This window comes from Jaculus jaculus, chromosome 10, assembly GCF_020740685.1.
Source record: "Jaculus jaculus isolate mJacJac1 chromosome 10, mJacJac1.mat.Y.cur, whole genome shotgun sequence".
Taxonomy (NCBI): domain Eukaryota; kingdom Metazoa; phylum Chordata; class Mammalia; order Rodentia; family Dipodidae; genus Jaculus; species Jaculus jaculus.
The window spans coordinates 27,125,058-27,150,743 of NC_059111.1; the positions used below are offsets into that span (position 1 = coordinate 27,125,058).

At 43.3% G+C, this 25,686-nt stretch overlaps 1 protein-coding gene across 1 annotated transcript in view; it reads right to left on the reverse strand.

Moving 5' to 3' along the window:
* The window catches only part of Mthfs (methenyltetrahydrofolate synthetase), a 44,099-nt gene that overhangs the window by 12,607 nt on the left and 5,806 nt on the right, over positions 1-25,686 (reverse strand). The window contains exon 2 of the mRNA XM_004660385.2: positions 24,394-24,655. Coding sequence (XP_004660442.2) covers positions 24,394-24,655 — 262 coding nt within the window. The remainder of the gene's footprint in view (positions 1-24,393; positions 24,656-25,686) is intronic.

Consider the following 25,686-nt stretch of genomic DNA (forward strand, 5'->3'; position numbering starts at 1 on the left):
TGGCATTGGATCGGATAAGGTAAAACCAGAAGTGCTTCTAAGGTTTCACCAGGAGTTTAGGACACGTCCTTCTATAAGAGGGTTTTCTGGTGAAAGTCTTAAAATTTGTGGTCCACAACTAGAAAGGGAGACAGTCCTTAGGCAAATATTAATTGTGTTTGAGTTCTTGATTCTCAGGCGAGAGGCTTCAACCAGACTCCTGAGTGAGGGGCTCCTTTCCATGTCCCCATAAGTTTCCCATTTTTCTACCTTGGCTCAAGTTGTCACACTGGACAGCGTCCACACCAGGCAGGCAGGGCCACAGTGTGGGTGGATGGAACACTGTCTGGGTTCAGGAAGGTCAGGACTGTAGTGTGGGGAGACGGCACGCAGCCCGAGGCAACTTCAACAAAGGGACCATATGCAGAGCAGGCAGGGCTTAGGGAGTAACTTCTGGAGACTGCTGACTACCCACAGGTCTGAAGGTTCAGGGGCTGAGGTGGGGAAGAGCATGCTTATGATCCTCAGAACCACAGTTAGAAAGGCAGGAATGGGGCTGGAGGGATGGCTTAACAGTTAAGGTGTTTGCCTACAAAGCCAAAGGACCCAGCTTCTATTCCCCAGGACCCATGTAAACCAGATGCACAAGGGGGAACACGTATCTGTAGTTCATTTGCAGTGGCTGGAGGCCCTAGTGTACCCATTCTCTCTCTCTCTTTTTCAGACTCTCTCAAACAAAACTTAAAAAAAAAATTTTTTTTAAGGCAGGAATGTGGAGCATGACCACTTCACCACCCTCCCCAGCACCCAGCACTGTTGGTTCCTCCTGAAATGGCCCACGTGAGTCAACCTTCTGGGCTATGACAAGAGCAAAGTCAATCAAAGCAATGCCCCAGCACTTAAACATGGCTTTTGTCAGGGGCTACTCCTGGGCATGGAGTCTTGGCTAATTTTTAATTTCTTCTTTTTGTCTCAACTCTATACTTAGATGCTGTAGTATATCTTTTTCCTCTGGGGTATAAAGTGACCATCACCAGCATCATCACATATCACAGATACTGTTGGCCCTTGTAGCCATGGCAACAAAACAAAAACAATGCAGTGACTTCCAGGTCTGTGGTAAGAGCCACTGGTCCTCCCTAGTAGAGTGAGGTACAGGAGGAACACATGCTGCTCACATGGCTTCTGGAAGTGGAGGGTTAACGGAAAGCAGGACTCCATGATGCAGCTTCTGGGAGGTCATCACCCATCCACGACAGGGTAGGGCTTCGTGGTGAAGCAGCTGTTTGGGGGTCATTCACACTCCCATAAGTAATCCTTCACCCCCTATTTCTGTGAGAAATATATCTTCATTTTATTAATATGTCTTTGCTTTTAAAAAATATTTATGGGCTAGAGAGATGGGTTAGCAGTTAAGTGCTCGCCTATGAAGCCTAAGGACCCCGGTTCAAGGCTCGATTCCCCAGAATCCACGTTAGCCAGATGCACAAGGGGGCACACGCGTCTGGAGTTTGTTTGCAGTGGCTGGAGGCCCTGGCACACTCATTCTCCCTCTCTCACTATCGGCCTCTTTCTCTCTCTGTCTGTGACTCTCAAGTAAACAAATAATTTTTTTTAAAGTATCTTTAAAATATATATATATATTTATTTATTTATTTGAGAAAGAAAGAGAAGTGGATAGAGAGAACAAGCACACCAGGGCCTCTAGCCACTGCAAACCAACACCAGACATATGAGTCACCTTGTGCATCTGACTTACATGGGTCCCGGGTAGTCGAACTTGGGTTCTCTGGCTTCACAAGCAAGCACCTTAATGGCTAAGCCATCTCACCAGCTCCACCCCTCTTTATGCAAGCAATAAATTCACTGGCTCAACAAGAAGGACTTGAGTGGAATCTTTACTTTGGTTTTACTTTGGTTTGTCGTTGGTGCCCTATCTGGGATAAACAGACATTTTCACATCTCTCTAGGAAAAGTTAACAGAGCACACAACAATGCTACTGTTCTCTAGCAACAGAAATATTTTTGTGAATATGTCAAGATATTTCTAGTCTTCCTTGAGATACATATATCAAACATATTAGTGCTATTGTCTTACACACTTTTTAAATGTTTTAATCTAGAAAGTATAAAGTTACAAGCCAACAGGTATCAATAACCTGACATTTTCTCTCTTTCTTTTTTTTTGAGATAGGGTCTCACTCTAGCCCAAGCTAACCTGAAATTCAGTATGTAGTCCCAGGCTGGCCTTGAACTAAGCAATCCTCCTACATCTGCCTCCTCAGTGCTGAGATTAAAAGTGTGTGCCACCACACCTGGCTCAGACATTGTTTTCTTAGTCAGCATTACTATCCCCATAAACAACAACTGTAACTAAACATGAAAGGTGCAAGATAGGTGCTACATGCCAGAGAAGTGCTAAGGGCCCCAGCAACATTTTAACAAGGGTTTGCAACCTTCACAACCTACCAGCCAAAGGTGGCTCTAGTTTCACCAGTGCACAGCCAACCTCTGCATTCCCAGTAAAACAGAACTGCAAGCAAGACCCCAAACCTTTACTTTCTTGCCCTTTACAGGAAAGGTTTGCCAACCCCTGCTTTAAAGCATCTCTCATCAGGTCTCAGGGAAGACAATCAATACTTCAGTTTATCCTATCTTAGTAGATATTGACCAAAATAAATCTTCGGGAGGGGGGAGGGTTACATTGTCTTTATTGAAATATGCAAAGAACAGGATAGCATAGGCAGCACTCGCTTCATCCAAATGGCATTTTCTTTCTTTTTTTTTTCATTTTTGTTTATTTTTTTTTTTAATTTGAGAGAGGCAGACAAGGAGAGAGAGAGAGAGAATGGATGACCAGGGCCTCCAGCCACTGCAAACGAACTCCACATGCATGCGCCACCTTATGCATCTGGCTTACATTGTGTTCTAGGTAATCAAGCCTCGAACCTAGGTCCTTAGGCTTCATAGGAAGTGCTTAACCTCTAAGCCATCTCTCCAGCCCCCCAAATGGCATTTTCTAAATGTTACATTTACCCTGGCATTGAGATACTTTCAGTGTTATTAGCAATCAGATGCCCCCCACCCAAATGACAATAAAACTGAGGGAAATAAAGATCTTCATATTTCTCTCTGACCTTATGTAACCTCTGGTTGTCTGATCCTCCTCATGAGAGAAGATGAGTGGATGGAGCCTCTGTAATTTCTCAGACGCATTTAGAATCAAAGCTTAATGATTCTAAGAATGTTAAGGACAACTCCTTGTTCATCTTTGTCACACAGTCTAGAAATAAACCAAGCGAGTCGCAAAGAGACACACACTGCACCTCACGTGCATACGGTATCTAAAGCAATCAGATTCATAGAACAGAGAGTGGTTCAGGTGGAGCTGGAGCCAGGGGGAGAGGAACTGTTGCTCAATAGGTATGGCTGGATGTCTGTAAGAGGAAATTTTCCACAGACCTGCTGTGCAAACAGTGTGAACGCTTAACACTACTGAACTTTGGAATGCATTCGGGAATGGCAACGAGCATTGCGCCACCTAGAATAAATTCTATTGCTGCAAACTTAACATGAAGGAAAAGGACTGCTTTGAAATAATGCCACCTGGTTTTACATGATGTCCTTTTCCAGTGAGTCTGAAGCACCTTCTTCCCTTGAGCCTTGGTCTCTGCTTCAGTAAGTCTTTTGCTCATGGGTAAGAAACTTGCTCTTGAAGCCCTAAATACTCCCTACAACCAGCTTGACAGGAAAAGGAAGCAGGAAAGTTTTTTTTCCCCTAAAAGCTTTACACCTCAATAGAAATTCAACAAATCAAGGAAACAAATAACCATTACTAGTAATCTGATATGTGGAAGGTCAGTCTGACCCAAGGAACTGCCAAGAAAGAGGAGTAATCGGGACCTAAAAACTTGGGCACTAGAAACACACATAAATTTGACTATAAGACAATAATTAAACTATAACACAGGATGGAATAATGTGTCAAGGAAATGAGTAGGAAGAAGGATGGTTGTATTCCATTGTGTATTCACTATGTTTCTCATTGCTGGGATCAAACACTTAATTTAAAAAAAGCAGCTTAGGGCTGGAGAGATGGCTTAGTGGTTAAGTGCTTGCCTGTGAAGCCTAAGGACCCCGGTTCGAGGCTTGATTCCCCAGGACCCACGTTAGCCAGATGCACAAGGGGCGCACGCATCTGGAGTTCGTTTGCAGTGGCTGGAGGCCCTGGCACACCCATTCTCTCTCTCTCTCTATCTGCCTCTTTCTCTCTGTCTGTCACTCTCAAATAAATAAATACAAATAAACAAAATTTTTTTTTAAAAAAAGCAGCTTAAGGGGGCGGAGAGATGGCTTCGTGGTTAAGGCGCTTGCCTATGAAGCCAAAAAGGACCCCAGTTTGATTCCCCAGGACCCACATAAGCCAGATGCACAAAGTGGCACATGCATCTGGAGTTCCTTGAAAGTGGATGGAAGCCCTGGTGTGCCCATGTCTGTTTGTCTGTCTGTCTGTCTGTCTGTCTCTCTCTCTCTCTCTCTCTCTCTCTCTCCCCCCCCCTTTTTCCCTCTCTCAAATAAATAAAAATAAATAAATAAATAAATTTTTTTAAAGGTGCTTAAGGAAGAAAGGGCTTATCTTGGCTTACAGTTCAAGGAGATAGGGTCCATCATGGAAGAGGAAGGCTTAGAAACAATAATTCGAGGCGGTTGGTCCCACTACATCCACAGTCAGGATATAAAGAGAGATGAATGCTGGTGCTCACTTAAATTTCTTTTTATTCTGTTTTAGTTTTGTTATTGTTGTTTGATTGGTTTTTTTCAAGGTAGGGTCTCACTCTAGCCGAGGCTGACCTGGAACTCATTCTGTAGTCCCAGCCATGCAGTGATCTTCCTACCTATGCCTCCCGAGTGCTGGAATTAATGGTGTGCACCACTCCAGCATCTTCTTTTTATTTTGTCCAGGGCCTCAGCCTGTGAGGTATCAAAAGAAAGTGAGCAAAAGCCCATGTCTGAGGAATGTGGCATGTGTTCACAGACAGTGACTGGCTCCCTCAGGAAGGACTTAGGAATGAAACAAAAGTCAGAGGGCAGGGTGGATACACACATGATGAAACCATTTAGTGGCAGAAGAAGAAACCTATTTAAAAAGATTCAGAATAAAAACTAATTTTTTAAACAAAAAAAGCAACAAAAAGAGAAAGAAACCTACTTAATTCAGCAGATAGAGCCAGAGAACCAGGTCAGTCAGCTTAAGAGAAAAATGAGCAGAACCATCAGTAGCTACAGGGGCTAAGTCGAGCCTCCCAGGAAAACCAAACTCCATTGGCGGGTAGGAAGGACAGGAAATGAAAGGCCTTTGAGGCTATAGGGAAAGCGAGCTCCAAGTCTTTCCTACACTATCTAAAAACTCCATGTGACATATTTCTAGTGAAATGTTCTTATTCCTTACAAAACATTATTAAAATATTTTATTTTTACTTATTTATTTGAGAGAGGGAAAGAGGCAGAGCAAGAGCCAGGTGTGGTAGCACATGCCTTTAATCCCAGCACTCAGGAAGCAAAGGTAGGAGGAACACCATGAATTCAAGGCCACCCTGAGACTACATAGTCAATTCCAGGTCAGCCTGGGCCAGAGTGAGACCCTACCTCGAAAAACAAAACAAACAACAACAACAACAACAAAAACAAAGAGGCAGAGCAAGCAAGCGAGAGAGAGAATGGGTGCGCCTGGGCTTCTAGCCACTGAAAAGAACTCCAGATGCATGTGTCACTTTGTGCATCTGGCTTACATGGGTCCTGGGGCATCAAACAGAAGTCCTTTAGCTTTGCAGGCAAGCACCTTAACAGCTAAGCCATTTCTCCAGCCCTCCTTACAAAACATTATTAATAGGGATGAGGATAACAGAGCACATGATGACATTACTGTCTATGACAGACCATATGTGACAGTGGTCCTATATGATCATGATGGAGTGAAAAAGTCCTATCTCATACTACTTTTACTGACCCTTTTCTTTGTTTAGGTACGCAAACACATACCGTTGCGGTACAGTTGCTGGTAGTGTTTAGTTTAAGGTATATAGGCCCAAGAGCAATAGTTCATCTCATACTGCCAAGATGTGTATTAGGCTGGACCGTCCAGGTTTGTGCAAGATCACTCGATGACGGCAGAAGTACAGTGAGAGCACTTAACGGACTTCACAGACTATACACTGGTTGTTAAGCAGGGCACAGCTGTAGTGCCCTCACCGAGGGGCTCCAGGGACTCACGGAGATCCACAACTACGCTTAGTGTTCGAGGAAATAAAACAAAAGCTCACAATGAAGTGTTTTAATACATTCTCAAACTGTTTTCTAAACTATTTATTTATTGGATTTCCTACTGTCTAAAAGTGCCAAATATGGAGGTGTTACTGACATCCTAACCAACAAATCGTTTTCATTCTCATGTGGTGTCTTTTTCTTGTCCCCCTCCCCAAGGGAAAAAAAAAAAAACATTATTAAACTGCCCACCATTCTAACATTCTATCAAGCATTGCCAAGGAAGGCTCCAGAGAAGGTCCTCACCAGCCAATCACTGGGCTGAAAGCAGACTCCTTAACCCAGACACCAGTAGTATTTACCCACAGGCATGCAAGCAGATACTGATTGCCCTTCAAGCCTTTCCAAATCTTTTTTTTTTTTTTAATTTTTTTCCCAAGGCAGGGTTTCACTCTAGTCCAGGCTGACCTAGAAGTCACTATGTAGTCTCAGGGTGGCCTCGAACTTACAGTGATCCTCCTACCTCTGCCTCCCAAGTGCTGGGATAAAAGGCGTGTGCCACCATGAGCGGTGCTTTTCCAAATCTTCAGAAGCAGTAGCATAATGGAGTTCCTCTGTAGAAATGGAACATTCTTGTATCTATACTGCTACAGTGTTTAGAAGAACTTCTATGTGTGATAAAATTTCATAGAAATGTGCACACACACACACACACACACACACACATAAAAGCTGACGGAATCTGAACAAAGCTGAATAAGACTGTTTCCCAAGTCAATTTCCTGGATTTGACAGTGTCCAAAATGTTCCTAAGATGTTACTGTTAAGGGAAGTAGGTTGAAGCAAGCATTCTCTGAACTATTTCTTTAACATTACCTCAAATAAAATGTTTTTAAACTCCCGCCAGAATAAGTTTTAGACCTATAGGAAAATATACTCTGAATTCCAACTCAAAAACTCTAAGACCAAACCAACCCATCCACTTCCCATCTTGATTTTAAACTCTGGGCGTTACGACACAACCACTGTCGGCAATTTCCAGCTTCGCGCCGTGTGTATTACCTTCCGCGTATTTTACTTTTGCAGTTCTGCCCTTCCTTTAGGCTTAGCGCCTTCACCCTTTACCCGCCCTCACAGGCGTGGGCAACTCTGAAGTCCTATGGGCATGGGTGTCAGAGGGGTGCAGCCAGAGCTCCTCACACATGCTCCTCACGAACACCTGCATGACTTAAGAGTTTTTCTCACTTGTGGTTTTGAGAGGGTGGGGCCAGCTGATTAAAGGAAGGCTCTTTTTCTCAAAATGGACACTTCCTACTTTGTAACCTGGTCTTAAGCTGACCCTAAGTGTTTCCCTGGCTTATCTGCTCTGGTTTGTTTATTGGCCATAATGTAGAATGGGGAAAGAACATTTTTCTATTACTTGATGTATTTATTAGAAAAGGTTATATTCTTTGATAGAACTTTTAAATCAAGGTAAAACTGAGTAATATTAGATTACTTCACTCCAACCTAACAAATGGGGCCATGTGCACAGAGGTGGTGGGAGTTACCCCGCCAGCAATGGTGTTAATATAAATATACAAGCCAGTCCCATAGTCAAAATAAAGAGCTAGACAGTTTATCCTAGGTCACTTCCACATCCAGCAACTGCATATTCAGGTAACTGTTTTTAGCCAACTTACTTCAGATATTCACCTAATTATGATAATCCAAGAATCTGTCACCTTATTCCTTAAGGACTGTAGAGACACAGACACACCCAAGCACACTGAACAACATCTGCTCTCTCCTTTCTCCAAAACATACCTCTTACGTGAGACTATGTGGACGATTTTGCTCTCCATAATCTAGGTATCTATCTTTAATCAGTCTTTGGGAGACTGAAGAGCTCCGAATCAAGGACACCTGGATTTCAGCCTCACTGTTGGCTGTGTTACTTCAAACTAACCATTTCCCACAGGGGCCCACTCCCTACTGATACCACTGATAGTCTCCAAATCTCTCCCAGTTCAGTGATCCCCGGTGCACTGATTAAGCTACTGAAGGATAAATAGCCAGGGAGTATCAGCCTTCAGACTAATAAACTTGTGAAATACTGACACCTTCTGGCAACTAAGAAAACCACACAGCCCATTTAAGAACTTGAGTCTTGCATATCTCATCTCATTTTAAAAACTTGTGACTAAAGATGCAGGTTTCTTATGAAGTCAAAGTTTTAATACTTGATTTTACCAAACTTAAGAAAAAATTAAAATTCTTCCAGATCAGACAAAAGCATGTCTGAAACCAAGTAGGGTGAACTCCAAATCTTGCAGCTCCTTGCATGTGGGGCTCATGATGGAATCTCCCAGGCTCAAGGGATGTGGGTGGCCCCATCCCTCCAACTCTGCTGCCTGTAGCACACCCACTGCCTGTCTCTTGGGTGAGCTATGCTCTATACCTGTACGTTTACTCCACAGACATTCCATAATCTTGGGTCTCATCATCACAGCTTTGTACAGTGGCCTCTCATGGCCCCCTTGCAGTGACTGCAACCCTCATCTGGCCCTCAGCAGCTCTTCTAAAACATGGAGCAAGACCATGATCCCCTTAATCTTGCATTTCAATGCTTTCAAAATCAGTGTCACCTGGATGATGCTGCCATGTCCTGCCAGCAGCTTGCAATGTAGACTGGCCTCCTGGATCACTGAGTCCTTTCAGGCTGGCCTCAGCAAAACACTTCTCGAAGGTGATTGTGTTTGAGCATGGTAGCCGTTCTGTTATTTCAAATGAATCAGGATTTTCACAAATTAGAACCTCCAATGGGTAGACTCTTGCCCTCAGGGCATTTTCCTACCATCCCAGTACAAGACATTTCTCTTCAACGGTGCTGAACTCTTTTAACAGTCACAGTTGCTTTCTCACCAGCAGCTTTACTTGAAATATTAAGCTCCTTTTCCACAATAAGCAACATTTTTCATAACTTTTTGTTTAGCTTGTTTGCGCGCGCTCGCTCTCTCAATCTCTCTCTCTCTCTCTCTCTCTCTCTCTCTCTCTCTCTCTCGACTTGGATCAAAGCAGTGAGCAGTAACTATGTCACTACCTGAATGTTACCCTACCTTGAGATTTCTTCCACCAAACAGTGAGTCCAACCCCATCTTTTTTAAATCTAGCCTCATTCAAGTTCTCAAGACATGGGTAAAGTGAAGCTAGCTTCTTTGTCAGAACACAACACAAACCACATCTAACCCCAATTGCTAACAGTCTCTGTTCCCCTCTGAAATCTCATGGGTTGGAATTCTATTGTGCATTTCTCTCAGCATTCTGCTATTCCAAACTCCCACAAAAAATGGCTAATTAGGCTCTACTTGCTGTATGTTAGAATTTTTCCAGCCCAAAGTTCCAAACTCTTCCACATCATTCCCACAAACCAATTCCAAAGGCCTAAGAACCACTTTAATCAGGTTCATCAGAGAGAGAGAGAGAGAGAGAGAGAGAGAGAGAGAGAGAGGAAAAAAACACACTTCTGGTACTAATTTTCTGTATTAGTGAATTCTATACTTGCTGTGACCAATGATCTTATCTGACAAGAAGCTTAACGGAGCCCAGGTTGTTTTGGGAACAGTTCTGGTGATATATCCACCATAACAAGGAAGGCAGTGGGAGGCAGCGGGTCACCATATTGCATCCACAATCAGGAAGCAGTAACAGGAAGTAGGACCAGGCTATAAAATAGTAAAGGCTCACCTCAGCGAACCACTTCCTCTGGTGAGTCTCCACCTCTTAAAAGTTCCACAATCTTCCCAAACAGCACCACCACATGGGGATCAAGCTTCAAATACAGGAGCCTATAAGCACACATTTCACATTCAAGTCTGTAGAGTTACCTTGTGGACCTAAGTAAGGAGCCAATGCTTTTTAGCAAAAGCAGCTTCTAAGTGACCATTTCAGTTTCAAACTTCAGAAGTTCTGTTTGTTTGTTTGTTTAAGTAGGAACTGGGAGTTGGTTTTGTTTTGTTTTGTTTGCCTATTGTGGCATTTTCACAAGCCAGTAGCTAAGAACAAAACCAGTAGAGAACTATGGACAGTCTTCATGAATAAAAGGATTTATATTTATTTTTTTATAAGCAATCCTTATATAGGTCTAGATGATCACTGCTTTGAATTCAAGGATTCCTTTTTATCTTAAGTTTTCTGACCAATTATCTTCCAAACAATAGATTTATATATAAGCTGTATTTGCCAAGCAGGTACACTGATGGGCAGGCTTTAATCCATTCTCCACAGAGAGAGCTCAATGAAAACAGCACTAAGAAAGAGAGCCTGGGATGGAGCTCAAAGAAGCTAGGATCTCAACAGAAACCAAACCCAAAGGGGGAGCCTAAGTGGGTACCTCCACAACATGAGGATGGCAGAGCCACTTTCTAAAACAGCCATGCTGACTATAGAAAGGACTCTAGAGCCGCGCGCGGTGGCGACGCCTTTAATCCCAGTACTTGGGAGGCAGAGGTAGGAGGATCACCGTGGGTTTGAGGCCACCCTGAGACTCCATAGTGATTTCCAGGTCAGCTTGAGCTAGCGTGAGACCCTACCTCAGGGGAAAAAAAAAAAAAAAAAAGGACTCTAGAGGTGTAGATCTACTCAGTGGGGCTAAATTTATTCAATGAACGTGCACAATCAGGAATGCGAGGACCACCATAAAATCTCCAAGACATTTTCCCTCAAGAATTATATAAGTTGGGTTGGAGAGATTGCTCAGTGGTTAAAGCACTGGCCTGTGAATCCTAAGGACCCAGGTTCAACTCCCCACTACCCACATAAGCCATATGCACAAGGTGGCACATGTGTCTGGACTTTGTTTGCAGTGGCATGAGGCCCTGGTACAGGCCTATTCTTTCTCTCCTGACAGGTGTAGTGGTGCACTTCTTTAATCCCAGCACTTGGGAGACCTTTGAGGCAGGAGGATCAATGTGAGTTAAAGGCCAGCCTGAGACTACATAGTGAATTCCAGGTCAGCCTGGTCTAGAGCAAAATCCTACCTTGCAAAAACAAATAAAACTCATAAAATAACCATTGTCTTATTTCACAATTTTCCTACACTCATTAACAATGAGATTCTGAAGAATAAAAAGCCCTAACACAGCTTTGAAATATTCCTGTGCAAAAAGTTTCAGTTCTTTGCTCAGAGCTATCATATGCTCTTGACCAAGTCAGTGGGAATATGAAAGTTAGCAGACCACAGAAACAAAACCTATTCTGGGTTGATCACCACCATCATAGACTGGGGAAGTGATTTCAGGAAGCCAGAGTCAGTGGAATAAAATCAATATGCTGTTTTCAAAGAAATAAGGTTATATAGTGAAACTAAGTACCTAAAGGGATTTTGGTTTTCTGAATGTCGCTTCAGATATGTCTATGCCACATATGAAAATTTTCTCATGCACCCTATGTAAACAGTTTTTCCTATAATCTAAACATCTATTTTTTTATTTATGATTTGAGTGATGTCTTGGTGTTCTCTGAATATTGTACAGTCTGTAGCCTGCGGGCTGGAGATACAGCCTAGGGGCAAAGTGTTTAACAACCTACATGACTACAGGCTCAGTCCCTAGTACCACGAAACAAAGGCAGTAAAACACTAACCAAAGTGTTACAGAATCAAGTAGTGAACAGGGACCCTAACACAATGAGCTCCAAACAGAGAAAAATGTCACAATGGCTATGACATTACTGGGGAAACTCAGATTCATAAGCCAGCTGCATCTTGAAAGAAATAAGGAAACAAACTAATATAAAGGAAAATGAATGTATTTATAGTTTATCCAATCCAGGGAGTGAAAAATTCCTAGTTTCTCTATGCCTTTCCTATAGCAGCAGTACAATTTCAAGAAAAAAAAATAAAATGGAGCTGGAGAGATGGCTTAGTGGTTAAGGTATTTGCCTGCAAAGCCTAAGGACGTAGGTTTAAGTCCCCAGGACCCACATGAACCAGATGCACAAGGTGGTGCATGCATCTAGAGTTCATTTGCCCTGGCTGAAGGCCCTGGCATGCCCATTCTCTCTCTCTCCATGTCTGTGTATGTGTATACATATATACATACATATATATCTGCCTCTTTCTCCTCTTAGTTTTTTTTTTTTTTTAAGAAAAGATAAAATGAAACATGGACATATGACATGTATGAGAACTGTGTGAAATCTTATTGCAGGAGGCAAGTTCCTACTCTGGTATCAGGCCTTGAACTTTGGCCAGCATAGGATTCCTGGGGAAATTTTCATTCTTTAGAGCTGCTAGTCAGAGGGACACAGTGTCCAGATGATGTTCTCCACTTCTGCCAGGGCCTTGCAATAAAAATCAACAGAAGTTTCCCAACTGGATTTACCAAATATCCCTTAGTTATTGTGAACTATCACAGTGCATGCTGGGCATGAAGCTCTCATGTTCTAGGAACTTTTCATAGTCAAACTTGGTATCAAAGTTCCTTCTTCCTCACTTACAATGTGGATTCCTCGCTGGTGTGTGCCCTGTCCTTTGCCCATGTCATACGAATTCCTCATTTAGTGCTGCTTTATGCTATTCAATAAAAACACCAGTGAGTGTCTGTTAGCAGACGCCACAGGGGTATCAGAAGTGGCAGCAGCAAGTCACCTTTGATTTAAACAACTCCAAGGGTCAGTTTTTCTTCCTTCAGGCTCTGCTCTAAAAAGCAGCCAGCCCTTTCTTGTTTAAATGATTCCAAGAGTCAGTTTCTATCATTCTAGGGCAGTGGCCCAACTGGGCAATTGCCCACCACTATGTTTAACTTAACATTCATATGACTACTAAGTGAATCTCTCTGAATGTACTTACAAAACACTGGCTTCCACCAAGCCAAAGGAGAAGAATATCATCAGATAGCGTGTGAGGCTGTTAACAGAGATCTTTCCATTCTGTTGCACCCTGCCTACCTGAAGCTTTTACCAGTGTATTTGAAAATTGCCTTGATTTAAGACTTTTTCTTCTTTATTGTTATGGTGAAAACTGTCACTACATTTCAAATATGTAACTAAATATTTGGGATAACCTAAATCTGTGTTCGAGGCCATGGTCACTCATACTTGGTTCAGAATAAACTATTTCTTATTCCCTTTGGGAGCTTTGTTTTGGCACCAGCAATAGGAATTTTCTCCAAAAAAGAGAAAAAGAAATGGATGAAGAACAAAATATGTCATTATTTTTGCTTTACATTAACCTTTTATCTCCCATTACAATATTATATTAAGTATGCAATCGTGTCGTAGCTTTTTTCCTGATTCTGGAGGGAAAAGCACCCAACCAAAAGCAACTGGTGAGAGGAAAGTATTTGTTTTGACTTACAGTCTTAAGGGGAAGTTCATGATGGCAAGGAAAGCATGATATGAGCAGAGGCTGGACACCACCTCTACCATAGCAGGTAGATAATAGCAGAAAGAGAGAGCGGCAAGCTTTGGCAAGGGGAACTGGCTATAACACCCCTAAGCCTGCCTTCAACACCCCTAAGCCTGCCCTCAACATCACACCTCCTCCAGCAAGGCTCTACCTCCCAAACTGCCACGAGCTGAGGACCAACCATTCAAAACACATGAGTTTACAGGGACATCTGATTCAAATCACCACATTCTGCCCTTGGTCCACAAAACCTCACAACTATCCATGATGTAAAATGCAACACATTCAATCCAAGTTAAAAATTCCCCATAATTTTAATCAATCTCAATACTGTTGAAACATCCCTATAGTCCAAGGTCTCTTAATTGTGAACCAATAAAACTAAAAACACATAAGAGCACAAAGTAAACATTCACACTGCAAAAAATGGCAGTTGGGGGCTGGAGAGATAGCTTAGCGGTTAAGCGCTTGCCTGTGAAGCCTAAGGACCCCGCTTCGAGGCTCGGTTCCCCAGGTCCCACGTTAGCCAGATGCACAAGGGGGCGCACGCGTCTGGAGTTCGTTTGCAGAGGCTGGAAGCCCTGGCGCGCCCATTCTCTCTCTCTCCCTCTGTCTTTCTCTCTGTGTCTGTCGCTCTCAAATAAATAAATAAATAATTTTAAAAAAAATGGTAGTTGGCAAAGCAAGAATGAACCAATGCAAGACTGAAAACAAGCAATTCTGCAGCTCTATGTCCATCTGGGACCCACAGTGAAGTATCTGGGGCTCCAATTCTGCCCCTCCATCTGGGCTGCTCAAAGCCTGGGGCAAACTCCTCCATATGGAGCCATCAGATCTTCTTGGCAGCCATATCATAGTCATGGCATGTCCAAATTCCTGGGTTCTTTACTGAAACCCACAGTTAATCTTCATGGCTCCACCAGGCACTCTAACAACCCTGCCCCACATCACCCAGTAGCCATTTCAAAAAAAAAAAAAAAGGGCAGGGTTATCAATCAAAGACTTTCTTTTCTGCATTTGTGATACTTCAGTAATACCAGGTGGGATACCAAATTTGCTGATCTGGTGGAGGGGGAGGGGTAAAACATGAATTGAAGAGCAGCAAAATGCCTTTAGCATTCATCTTACAGGCTCCCTACTTTTAAAAGAGTCAGCATTTCTCCTGCTGTCCCATTGTAGCCAGTTTCAAATAATTGTAGCTAAACAAGGCTGCTGCCCAAAATTTTCATTTATTTCTGCGCTATATCCTGCTGCTCACATAATGCCATTTCCTAAACTCAACCCTACTCAAGTTCTCAGAACTTGGGAAGAATACAACCAGCCTCCCACACAAACTACCCAGTCCAGACAAAGTTCATTCCTCCCTTCATAAACCAAGCATCACAGCCCACAGTTCTTTCTGCATTTAGGACTTTCAGTTCTAACCAGAATAGTCCATAAAACTCTGCTTATAGCATTGTAAGGCATCGCCTAGGCCAAGGTTTCAAATCCTTCCACATTCCTCCTGCAAATAATCCCAAAAGGCCAAAAGCCATACAGTCAAGTTTCTAGCCGCTATGATCCACACCTCTGGTACCAATTTTCTGTTGTAGTTATCTTCCCTTTGCTGGGAAAAACACCTGACCAAAAGCAGCTGATGGGGGGGGGAGGATTTATTTTGGCTTACAGTCTTGAAGGGAAGCTTCATGAAGGCAGAGGAAAAGTGTGGCAGGAGCAGAGGCTGGACATCACCTTTGCCACACCTGATGAAAATAGCAGCAAAAAACTTGAGCCCTGGCAAGGGAAAGCTAGCTATGACACCCTAAAGCCTGCCCCCCCCCAACCCCAGCAGCACATCTCCTACAACAGGGCTCCAAGAAACTGCCGACAGCTGGGAACAAAACATTCAAAACACATAAGTTTAAGGAGGACATCTGATTCAAACCACCACAAATAGTTAGCTTGGTTTTGCTTGTGTGCTGTTGTATGTATGTGTGTCCACATGGCACTCACCTGCAGTAGGGTGCACTCACCTGTAGGGGCTACAGTGGAAAGTCAGGTGTCAGCTACAGCACTCTTTCACCCATTCTTATTTGAGCCAGAGTCTCTTACTAATCCCAAAATTTTCCTTTTTTTTTTTTTCATGAGCTCCAGCAATTCCCAAGTCTCTGCTTCCCCACAAGAGTGGTGTCACAGATGTGCATGGCCCCATCCAGCTATTTATTTGGGTCCTAGAGATCAAACTAGAGGACGTCTCTCAGGCCTCCCCAGGCCCTCATGCTTGCACAGGAAGTGCTCTTAACCACTGAGGTGTCACTTAAACCCACTTAAACAGTCAATGTGATGCCACCTCCATTATAATGGGCATGATGTTGACAATGAGTAATCATTCGAAGAGCTCTGCATTGAGCATATATTTTCATGCACTATAGTCTTAGGTTCAAAGTAAAAACCTAGAACATATTTTAAAGGGTTTAGGAAAAGGAGAAGTATTCCTTTTTATTTTGTGTTAATTTCACTGAGCCAGAGGGTAAAAAGCCTAAACATTGCTTTTGAATGTGCTTCTGATAGTTGTCATGGCCTAGACAGATATGATGGGTGAATTCACCCTTTAGACCAGGGAAGAAAGAAAGTAGGGTTGTGTTGTGCATTGCAAGGGGCAGTGGGCTAGGCAGTATCAAGAGTAGTGCCTAGAGCAACCTCCACTTTGGGAAAGTTCTTGCTCAGTTAGGGTGAGTTAGTTCGTGTGCACTTTCCCCACATGTAATCCCTTATGAAGGAAGACAGTCCAGATTGGCTGGTATACAGTCCCAGGATGTTAGCATGAACTTCTGTGTGCATCATTTCCAGTCATGCATTTCCTCCTGGCAAGTAAGGGCTATACAAAGAAAAAGGACACTACAACTGCTCAGAGCATCTGTCTATCCTATCTCTGATGGGGATAAAAGCGTCTCTGTGAGGGTCAGAGAACTGATCCTGTTGGAAGTATGCTGGAGGCACTGTTGCTACTACAGAGTCAGGCTTCCTGGTCGGAGTTGAGCTGAGCCACTGAGGCTACAGACATGAAGGGCAGGGCCAGGTCCAGACAGACAAATGTATGAATGGATGGCAAGTCCAGATGGATGAATGAATGGGTGACCTGAAAGCAATTTAAATAGGCCATGTCAATAGAGGGAATCAAGCCAAGCTGAAGGCCCTGGGACATTTTCATACAACAAGTGGCCAGTGGGGGCCATTGCCATCACAGTATTAGATGTCCAACTCTAATGGGGTCCAGGAGAAGGGTGCTTCTCACCTGTTCCTCAGTCTAGTGTGTTCAGTAAGTTCTTGGGTCTGGTTTGCCTGGTGTGATTCCAATATATTGAGCCAATGTGCTCATAATATACTAGAACATAAATGGTCACTTTAAGAGGCTCTGTTGCCCAAGCAGGAAAACAACACTAGTCCCTTGCTGCCAGGGAACCCCAAGGCCATCTGAAATATGGCCTTAGAGCCTATCTAAGAGCACAATGGCAGCAGAGAATCCCTCTTGAAGGACCAAATGGTGTCTCTATCTCCTCTCCATTGCCTCTGTAGCTCTTTGTATCTAGGCTGAACCACTTGATATGACACATTCCCCCTTCTCCCCCTGCAGAAAATCCATAAAAGTTCCTTTGGATTTCCAGAGCCTACCCCAGTCTTTGAACCCCACCATACCAGGTACTATATATATAACTCTCCCAGGAAAACTTTAACTTACAAGAGTAATTTGTCTCAGCTGCCTCTTATTGAGCCAACCTGTTCTCCTTTATTTATCAATATGGTTCCAATTTACCTTGAGAAATTTATAGGGTGGCTTCCTTGCTACATGAAGGAATTTGTTATTTATCAGTCTGTGCCTTGTGGATGGTGTCAGACAGATGGTCTGTTCACATGTCCACCAAGGTGCAGAGTCACCCTACTTCTGCACTGCACTCCACTCAAAATGGAGTCAAATGTAAAATGGAGTCTCTCAAGGCAAGGCATGGCCTGAAAAACTACTATTTTATACAATATGGAGAAACTTAAGGCACAGCCTGATATCAACAAAACCTAATAGGCATTTTAATGTGTCAATTACAGCCAATAAAAACCAACTGGAAGAGTAATTTGAACAGTTCAAGTGTTATAGGTAGGGAGTTGTAAGTGACCAGGGTTAGTTCTCCTAAAGACACTTAAATGTTCAGTAGCACTTGCAATGAATCATTGTGCTGGAATAGAACACTTAGAAGGCTCACCCATCTTGGCAAGAATAAGAGGCCATAATCTCCATGGGAAGTATCGTTTAATCTTAATAGGCTTTGGAGCTAACAAGAAGTAAATTGCCACTCAGGAAAATGAGGATATAAAAAAGAAAGAAAGAAAGAAAATTAGGATGTATTCTATAGTTGCTGTTACCAAAGATAAAACAGAAAGTTCTGGAACAGGTCCAAGGAAAGCTATCATGGGTGCACTTATCATTCAAAGGAAAGACGATAGCTAGTTTTCCTATGTGATTAGTTGACTGAATCAATAGCTTAACTTAATAGCCAGTATAGTTTAGTATACACGGAATTCTGCAAGCTGTTCTTTGGGGAAATATGACAATGTCCCCTTGCATGCAGTTATCAAGGGTGTGTGTTCCATGAGTTACTGGTTTAAGGCTGCCAGGAGAAAGAAGGAAAATTCAGGCAGTGCAGCAATCATAATGACTGAGGTGCTAAGAAAAGAGACAGTGCCTCAAAGGGCACTGGGGTGATACTGGGTGACCACACACTATCATTAAGTGCCTGGGTGTCCTTTGAGAAGTCACTTGACCTCTATAGCTACAGTTGTCTTACTGAAAACAGAGAAGATGAAGCAAGAACAGTGAGCAATTGCTCTGCCTCACAAGGCACCTGAATCTGAAGTACTCTCATGGTTCAGAGAATGAAGCCATTCCAAACTCCCCTCACAACAGATCAAGAGCGCAAAAGCACATTCCAAAATGGCAAGCGCTTTACTGTCAGCTAAGAAAACTTATTTCTAAAATTCAAAATCAAATCGATGTGTGACACTGACGTTGCAGAAAAGAGATGTGGCAAAAGGTTGAGAAACCACTTGAAAACGCAAAGCCATGCAGGACGTGGCAGTCACCATGCAGGACGTGGCAGTCATCACGCAGGACGTGGCAGCCACCCGTGAAGCACATGACGGCCACTCATGCAGCAGTGTTTGAGTTTCCACAAGCTGCATGGAGAATGAGGCACTTTTCCCACAGTGTTCACAGTCTGGAAACTCCCGTCTCTGAGGTGCCATGGGCTTTTTTTTTTTTTTTTTGAGAGAGAATGCATAGACTTGGAGAGACGACTCGACAGGAAAGTGTGCTTCCTGCACAAGCATGAGGGCCTAAGGGGGCATGAAACCACACAAGTTCAAATTTCCAGAACCCACATAAAAGCTAGACATGGCCACACACACACACACACACACACACACACACACACACACACCATTTAACCACAGACACACACACACACACATTTAACCACAGTCCCACATGCCGGGGGAGCAGGGACCAGGGATCAGGGAATCACCTGGGCTTCATATCTCAGTAGAGGGCTGGAGCCAGACACGCATTCTGTTCTAGCCACTTCAGGTAAGGCACGAACAAGCACGGGACACCATGGGGGCACATGCACATGCACACTAGACACACACACACACACACAAAGAGGGAGGAGAAATGGCATCTCATCTGAGGCCTCTCAATGACCTGAGCACACCTGCATCACCTGCCTCCCAGCCACTCACTGTAAACAAGAGCCTGGTGGAGCAGGTTACCCTGACACACCAAAAAGCTGGAACTGTCCTGACATGAATGAATAAGAGGCCATAATCTCCATGGGAAGTATCTTTTAATCTTAATATTCTAAAGACAGACGCTTGTCCCCTTCCTTTGGATGTCAGACTATTGAAACAAGGGAGCCCAAGGAATTAGAATTTCCCCAGGAATCGCATGGTCAGGGGGAAACAAAAGCTAGTGTCACTGGTCTAGGATACTGAGGGAAGGCAGGGAAAATATTCACTACTGAATAAAACGACCATGTATTGTCGGGCATGGCGGCGCACGCCTTTAATCCCAGCACTGGGAGACAGAGGTAGAGAATCACCGTGAGTTCAAGGCCACCCTGAGATTCGACAGTAAATTCCAGGTCAGTTTGGGGTAGGGTGAGACCCTACCTCAAAAGACCAAAAAACAAACAAACAACAACTACAAAACCTGCCATGTGCTGATTCCTAATGACCAGACTATATACTAGGTACGAGATCATCACACTTTATCCTTTCCACAACACAGCATTCATTATTCCCAACTTTTAGGTGAACAAACATATGTGTACTTGCAGCTGTTATGTACTGTGCCCAACTGGTAAAGAGAAGAACTCAGAACTAGGCCAGTGATTCCCAAGCACCAGACTGGAAGCATGGGTCACACTCTGGCCCGGAGAACAGCAGAGACAGAGCAGCTACCAAGTGCTTGCCAGACACCTTGGCACTGAAGCTCGGTAGCAGCCCATCAGGCGGGCTTCGTGACCTGTACTCCCAGGTGGCAACTCTGAGGGGTCCAGTGACCATCCTGAAGCCACACAATCAAAAAGAAAGGCATCATACTAGAATGCAAATCCAAGGAGACTGGTTTCCCACATCTCTGTTCTCAACCGCTGTGGGATGCTGCGTGCAGCAGAGCCCTGTGGCTGACTCAAAGCTCTGCTGGGAAAGCAGGCATCCTGGGAGAAAGGCTTGGCTGGGGCCAGGGTATCTGCATTAATCCAACGTCCCTTCTTCCAGCCACAATGAAACTGCAGGAAGAACTGTCAGCAAGGTATGCAGAACTCTCCAGGTATGGGAAAACAGGAAAACAGCCTGACAAGGTATTTGACCGAAGATATCTGAGGAAAATTTATATGGCCAGGAAACCAATTTGAAATTTATTCTGATGGAATAGTTATGAAGAATAGAACTAGAGCCGGGTGTGGTGGCACTTGCCTTTAGTCCCAGCACTTGGGAGGCAGAGGTAGGAGGATCACCATGAGTTCAAGGCCACCCAGAGATTACATACTGAATTCCAGGTCAGCCTGACCTAGCACAAGACTCTATCTCAAAAAATAAAACAAAACAAAACAAAAAAATTTTAAAAGCTATATGGACTTCTTCCCCATTTGTTTTTTTTAATTAAAAAAAAAATTTTTTTAATTTATTTGAGAGCGACAGACACAGAGAGAAAGACAGATAGAGGGAGAGAGAGAGAATGGGCGCGCCAGGGCTTCCAGCCTCTGCAAACGAACTCCAGACGCGTGCGCCCCCTTGTGCATCTGGCTAACGTGGGACCTGGGGAACCGAGCCTCGAAGCGGGGTCCTTAGGCTTTACAGGCAAGCGCTTAACCACTAAGCCATCTCTCCAGCTCCCCCATTTGTTTTTGACTTTGAAATAGTACCAACTCAGATAGGATTTGATTATAAAATGAATGCAGGTTTTTCCAAAGGTGGACTCTTCCCGTTTAAAGTTCTAGTATGTAAAAGAGTTTACCTAGAAACTTCCATCACAGCAGAAGGAAGATAAGTGATTTATGAAAATTTAATGTTTCTTGAATTTTACTTTTGTTGTTTGTCCCAAAGTAGCCAGTTTGTAATGTTTATAGTTGTTCACTGTGCCTCCTTAAATTTTTTATACTCTTGTTTATGCAAACTATAAAATTTCCCACAAATGCAAAAAAAAAAAAAAAAAAAAGCTATACATATGGGGGGGGGGCTGATGCCTCTGGATATTCCCTTCCATACAGATTCTATTGTTTGTTTGTCTGTTTGTTTTTCTGTTTTGTTTTTCCAGGTAAGGTTTCACTCTACTCCAGGCTGATCTGAAATTCACTATGTAGTCTCAGGTTGGCCTCGAATTCGTGGGGATCCTCCTACGTCCAAAGTGCTGGGATTAAAGGCATGCATCACCACACCAGGATATTTATTTATCTATTTATTTATTTATTATTTTCAAGGAGAGAGAGAGAAGGGGTTGGGGAGAGAATGGGCATGCCAGGGCCTCTAGCTACTGCAAAAGAACTCCATGTGCATCTGCTACTTTGTGCATCTAGGTACTAGGGAATAGAAATTGGGTCCTTAGGCTTTGTAAGCAAGCACCTTAACCACTAACCCATACCTCCATCCCGAGAGTCTATACTTTATTAAAACTTTAGAGCCAGAAGTGGTGGCACATGCCTTTAATCCCAGCACTTAGGAAGCAGAGGTAGGAAGAGCACCATGAGTTCAAGGCACCCTGAGACTACCAAGTGAATTCCAGGTAAGCTTTGGTTAGAGTAAGACCCCACTTCAAAAACAAACCAAAAAAAAAAAAAAAAAAAAAAACTTTTATATTGGGCTGGAGAGACTGCTCAGTGGTTAAGGCACTTGTCTGCAAAGCCTAACATCCCAAGTTCAATTCTCCAGTACCCACATAAGCCACATGCACAGAGTGGCACATGTCTGGAGTTCATTTGCAGTGGCTGGAGGCCCTGGTGCATACATATTCATATTCATATTCCCTCCCCCCCATCTCTCTCTCTCTCCCTCCCTCCCTCTCTCTCTCTCTCTCTCTCTCTCTCTCTCTCTCTCTCTCTCTCTCTCTTTCAGTATCTCTCTCTGTTTGGAAATACATAAGTAAAATTTTTAAAAATCTTTTATATTAACTCCAGTCTGGTAAATAATTTTATCCTGGAATCTTAGATTCATAATTCCAGGCTTAAATCTTACCCATTGTCCTTTGTTCTAGAACAATTCATGTATTTCCTGTGGCAAATCACTCCCACACTCACTCATACAACTCAATTCAGTGGTTTCAGTAGAGCGGCAAATGTCTCTGGTCACAGACAACCAATCAGAAGCGGTCAGGTAGAGCCCAGACCTAAGCCAGTTAACTTATCCTATGTCATTAGTCATAGCAATGAATTTGTGGATGTCCTGGGTTCAATTCCCCAGTATACCCACATACCACAAAGCCTGATGCACAAAGTGGCCCATGCATCTGGAGTTCAATTGCAACAGCAGGAGGCCTTAGTGTACCCATTCTCTCTCCTTCCTTCCCTCCTTCCCTCCCTCCCTCCCTCCCTCCTTCCCTTCCTCCCTCCCTCCCTCTCTCTCTCTCTCTCTCTCTCTCTTTTTCAAATAAATAAACAAATAATTTTAATCACATTTTTTGCTTGAACCAGGTTGAATCAGATTATAAACTCTCAATAGAAAGGTCCTTGGGTAATCTAACTGTCCAGACAGATCTGGTAAAGAGACAGCTTCCTCCATTGCATTTACTAGCTAGATTATTTTGCTATATTCATAAAACAAGAATACCTTATGTGAACATTTTTGCTTAGGAATTTACAATGGAGGACACCCAAAGTCATTTCTGAACTAAGATAATATAAGCAAACCAGAAAAACAAAAAGGCCACAGAGGTTGCCCTGTGGACAAGCTGAGCTCTTATCAGTCTCTCCCAAACACCGTGATACTAGATTTAGGCTGTAGCACTGCAATTGCCACATCCTAAATTGCTGATGCAAGTAAAAATCCACAATGCAGAGTGTGATGCTAGGAACTCTCAACAGACAGAGCCAACTCAAACATTTCTATAAACGGCAAAGATCTTTGGTCCCTGCGCTACAATTGCAAGAAACTAAGGTATCATAGTCTACCCCAATCCAACCCAGACTGCAAGTATCTGCAAAGAAGAAAACAGGAGAAAACCCTCTGTTCTCAAAATTACAGCATGGTAGCCCGGCATGGTGGCGCACGCCTTTAATCCCAGCACACGGGAGGTAGAGGTAGGAGGATCGCTGAGTTCAAGGTCACCCTGAGACTCCATAGTGAATTCCAGGCCTGCCTGGGCTAGAGTGAGACCCTTCCTTGAAAACAAAACAAAACAAAACAAAAAACTACAGCATGGACCATAGTGGCTCACATCTTTAATCCCAGCACTTGGGAGGCAGAGGTAGGAGGATCCCTGTGAGTCCAAGGTCCACCTGGGATTACAGAGTGAGTTCCAGGTCAGCCTGAGCTACAGTGAGACCCTACCTTGACAAACAACAACAACAAAAAAATACATCATGGATAATTGCAAGTGAGGAGAAAATGAACAATCAATTCTGGGGAAGGCTTTTTCTGGTCAGGACCAATCCTTGAACTTCAACAGTTTTCATATTCATTATCTTTTTACTTGACACTTGTATTTGATATAAACTACAAGTTGGAATACTTACTCTATTAACACAAAAGTTCTGTCTCCTCAGCTAGAATGTGATTCCTTTGAGGTCCAGGACTTTACAGACCTAAAACTGTCTATGATACAAAATAGATGCTCAGAAAAATGTCTGTGGGGGAAGAAGAGAGAGAAGAAAGAAAGGACGGAGAATGATAAGGAGGGAGGCAGGTTGGCTGGTCAGTATGGTGGAACTTAAGGAAGCATCCTAAGACATCAATTCTCCCAAACAAACCAAGCCTAACCCTGCTACGCTTCCAAGATCAGTGAAGACAGAGTGCACTTAAGAGTGATGTGTGGGCCAGTCATGGTGGCGCATGCCTTTAATCCCAGCACTTGGGAGGCAGAGGTAGGAGGATCGCCATGAGTTCCAGGCCACCCTGGGATTACCTAGTGAATTCCAGGTCAGCCTGGGCTACAGTGAGACCCTACCTTGAAAAAAGGAAGAAGAAAAAAAAAAGAGCAATGGCCACAGAACCTAAAAGACTAACTCTAACACTGAACCACTCACCCGTTGACAAGGCCTCCTCACGAACATCTTCCTCTCCAGGCTGGTGAATATTCCAGGATGTTTTGGGAAGTAAAGAAATTTCTTCAGGTGACTCTAATTTCACCATATCCATGTGATTGCTCTGGAATTGGTACCGAGGGATGAAGCAGGTTTTGCCTTGTTGGAAAATGTCCTTGATGATCTCTTCTGTGTCAATTTCATCTGGCATGCTCAGGAAGATGGAAATTCTTTTGGAATTCTGATAACGACTGTGGGCAATCACCTACATGGGAAATGTTTACCATTATCATTTCCAAAACTGTACTTTGTGTGTGTGCGTGTACGCACACATGTGTGCACAAGAGCCAGGGCCTGTTGCCACTGCAAACAAAATGTCAAAAGCTTGTGTCACTTTACACGGGTGGCTAACTGAATGCAGGCCAGCAGGCTTTGTAAGTTAAGTGCCTTTAACTGCTGAGCCATCTCCCCAGCTCCCTGAGATTACACTTTTAAAAACCAACAACTCAACAGGCATGGTGGCACACACCTTTAATCCCAGCACTTGGGAGGCAGAGGTAGGAAGGTCAGGCTTGAGCTACAGAGTTCCAGGTCAGCCTAGGCTAGAGTAGGACCCTACCTGGAAAATAAACCAAAAGAAAGAAGAAAAAAAAAACTCTTGTACTGGCACAAAAACAGACATGTAGATCAGTGGAACAGAATAGAGGACCCAGATGTAAGCCCAAGTAGCTAGAGCCACCTGATATTCGATAAAAATGCCAAAAATACTCATTGGAGAAGAGACAGCCTCTTCAGCAAATGGTGTTTTGAAAACTGGATAAATATCTGCAGAAGGATGAAAATAGATTCTTCTCTCTCGCCATGCACAAGAATTAAGTCCAAATGGATTAAAGACCTTAACATCAGACCGGAAACTTTGAAACTGCTAGAGGAAAAAGTAGGGGAAACCCTTCAACATATTGGTCTTGGCAAAGACTTTCTGAATACAACCCCAATTGCTCAGGCAATAAAACCACAGATTAACCACTGGGACCTAATGAAATTACAAAGATTTTGCACCGCAAAGGACACAGTGAAAAAAGCAAAGAGGCAACCTACAGAATGGGAAAAAATCTTCGCCAGCTATATATCTGATAGAGGATTAATATCTAGGATATACAAAGAACTCAAAAAGTTAACCAATAAGGAATCAAACAAGCCAATCAAAAAATGGGCTAAGGAGCTAAATAGAGAGTTCTCAAAGGAAGAAATACGAATGGCATATAAGCACCTAAAAAAAAGGTTCTACGTCACTAG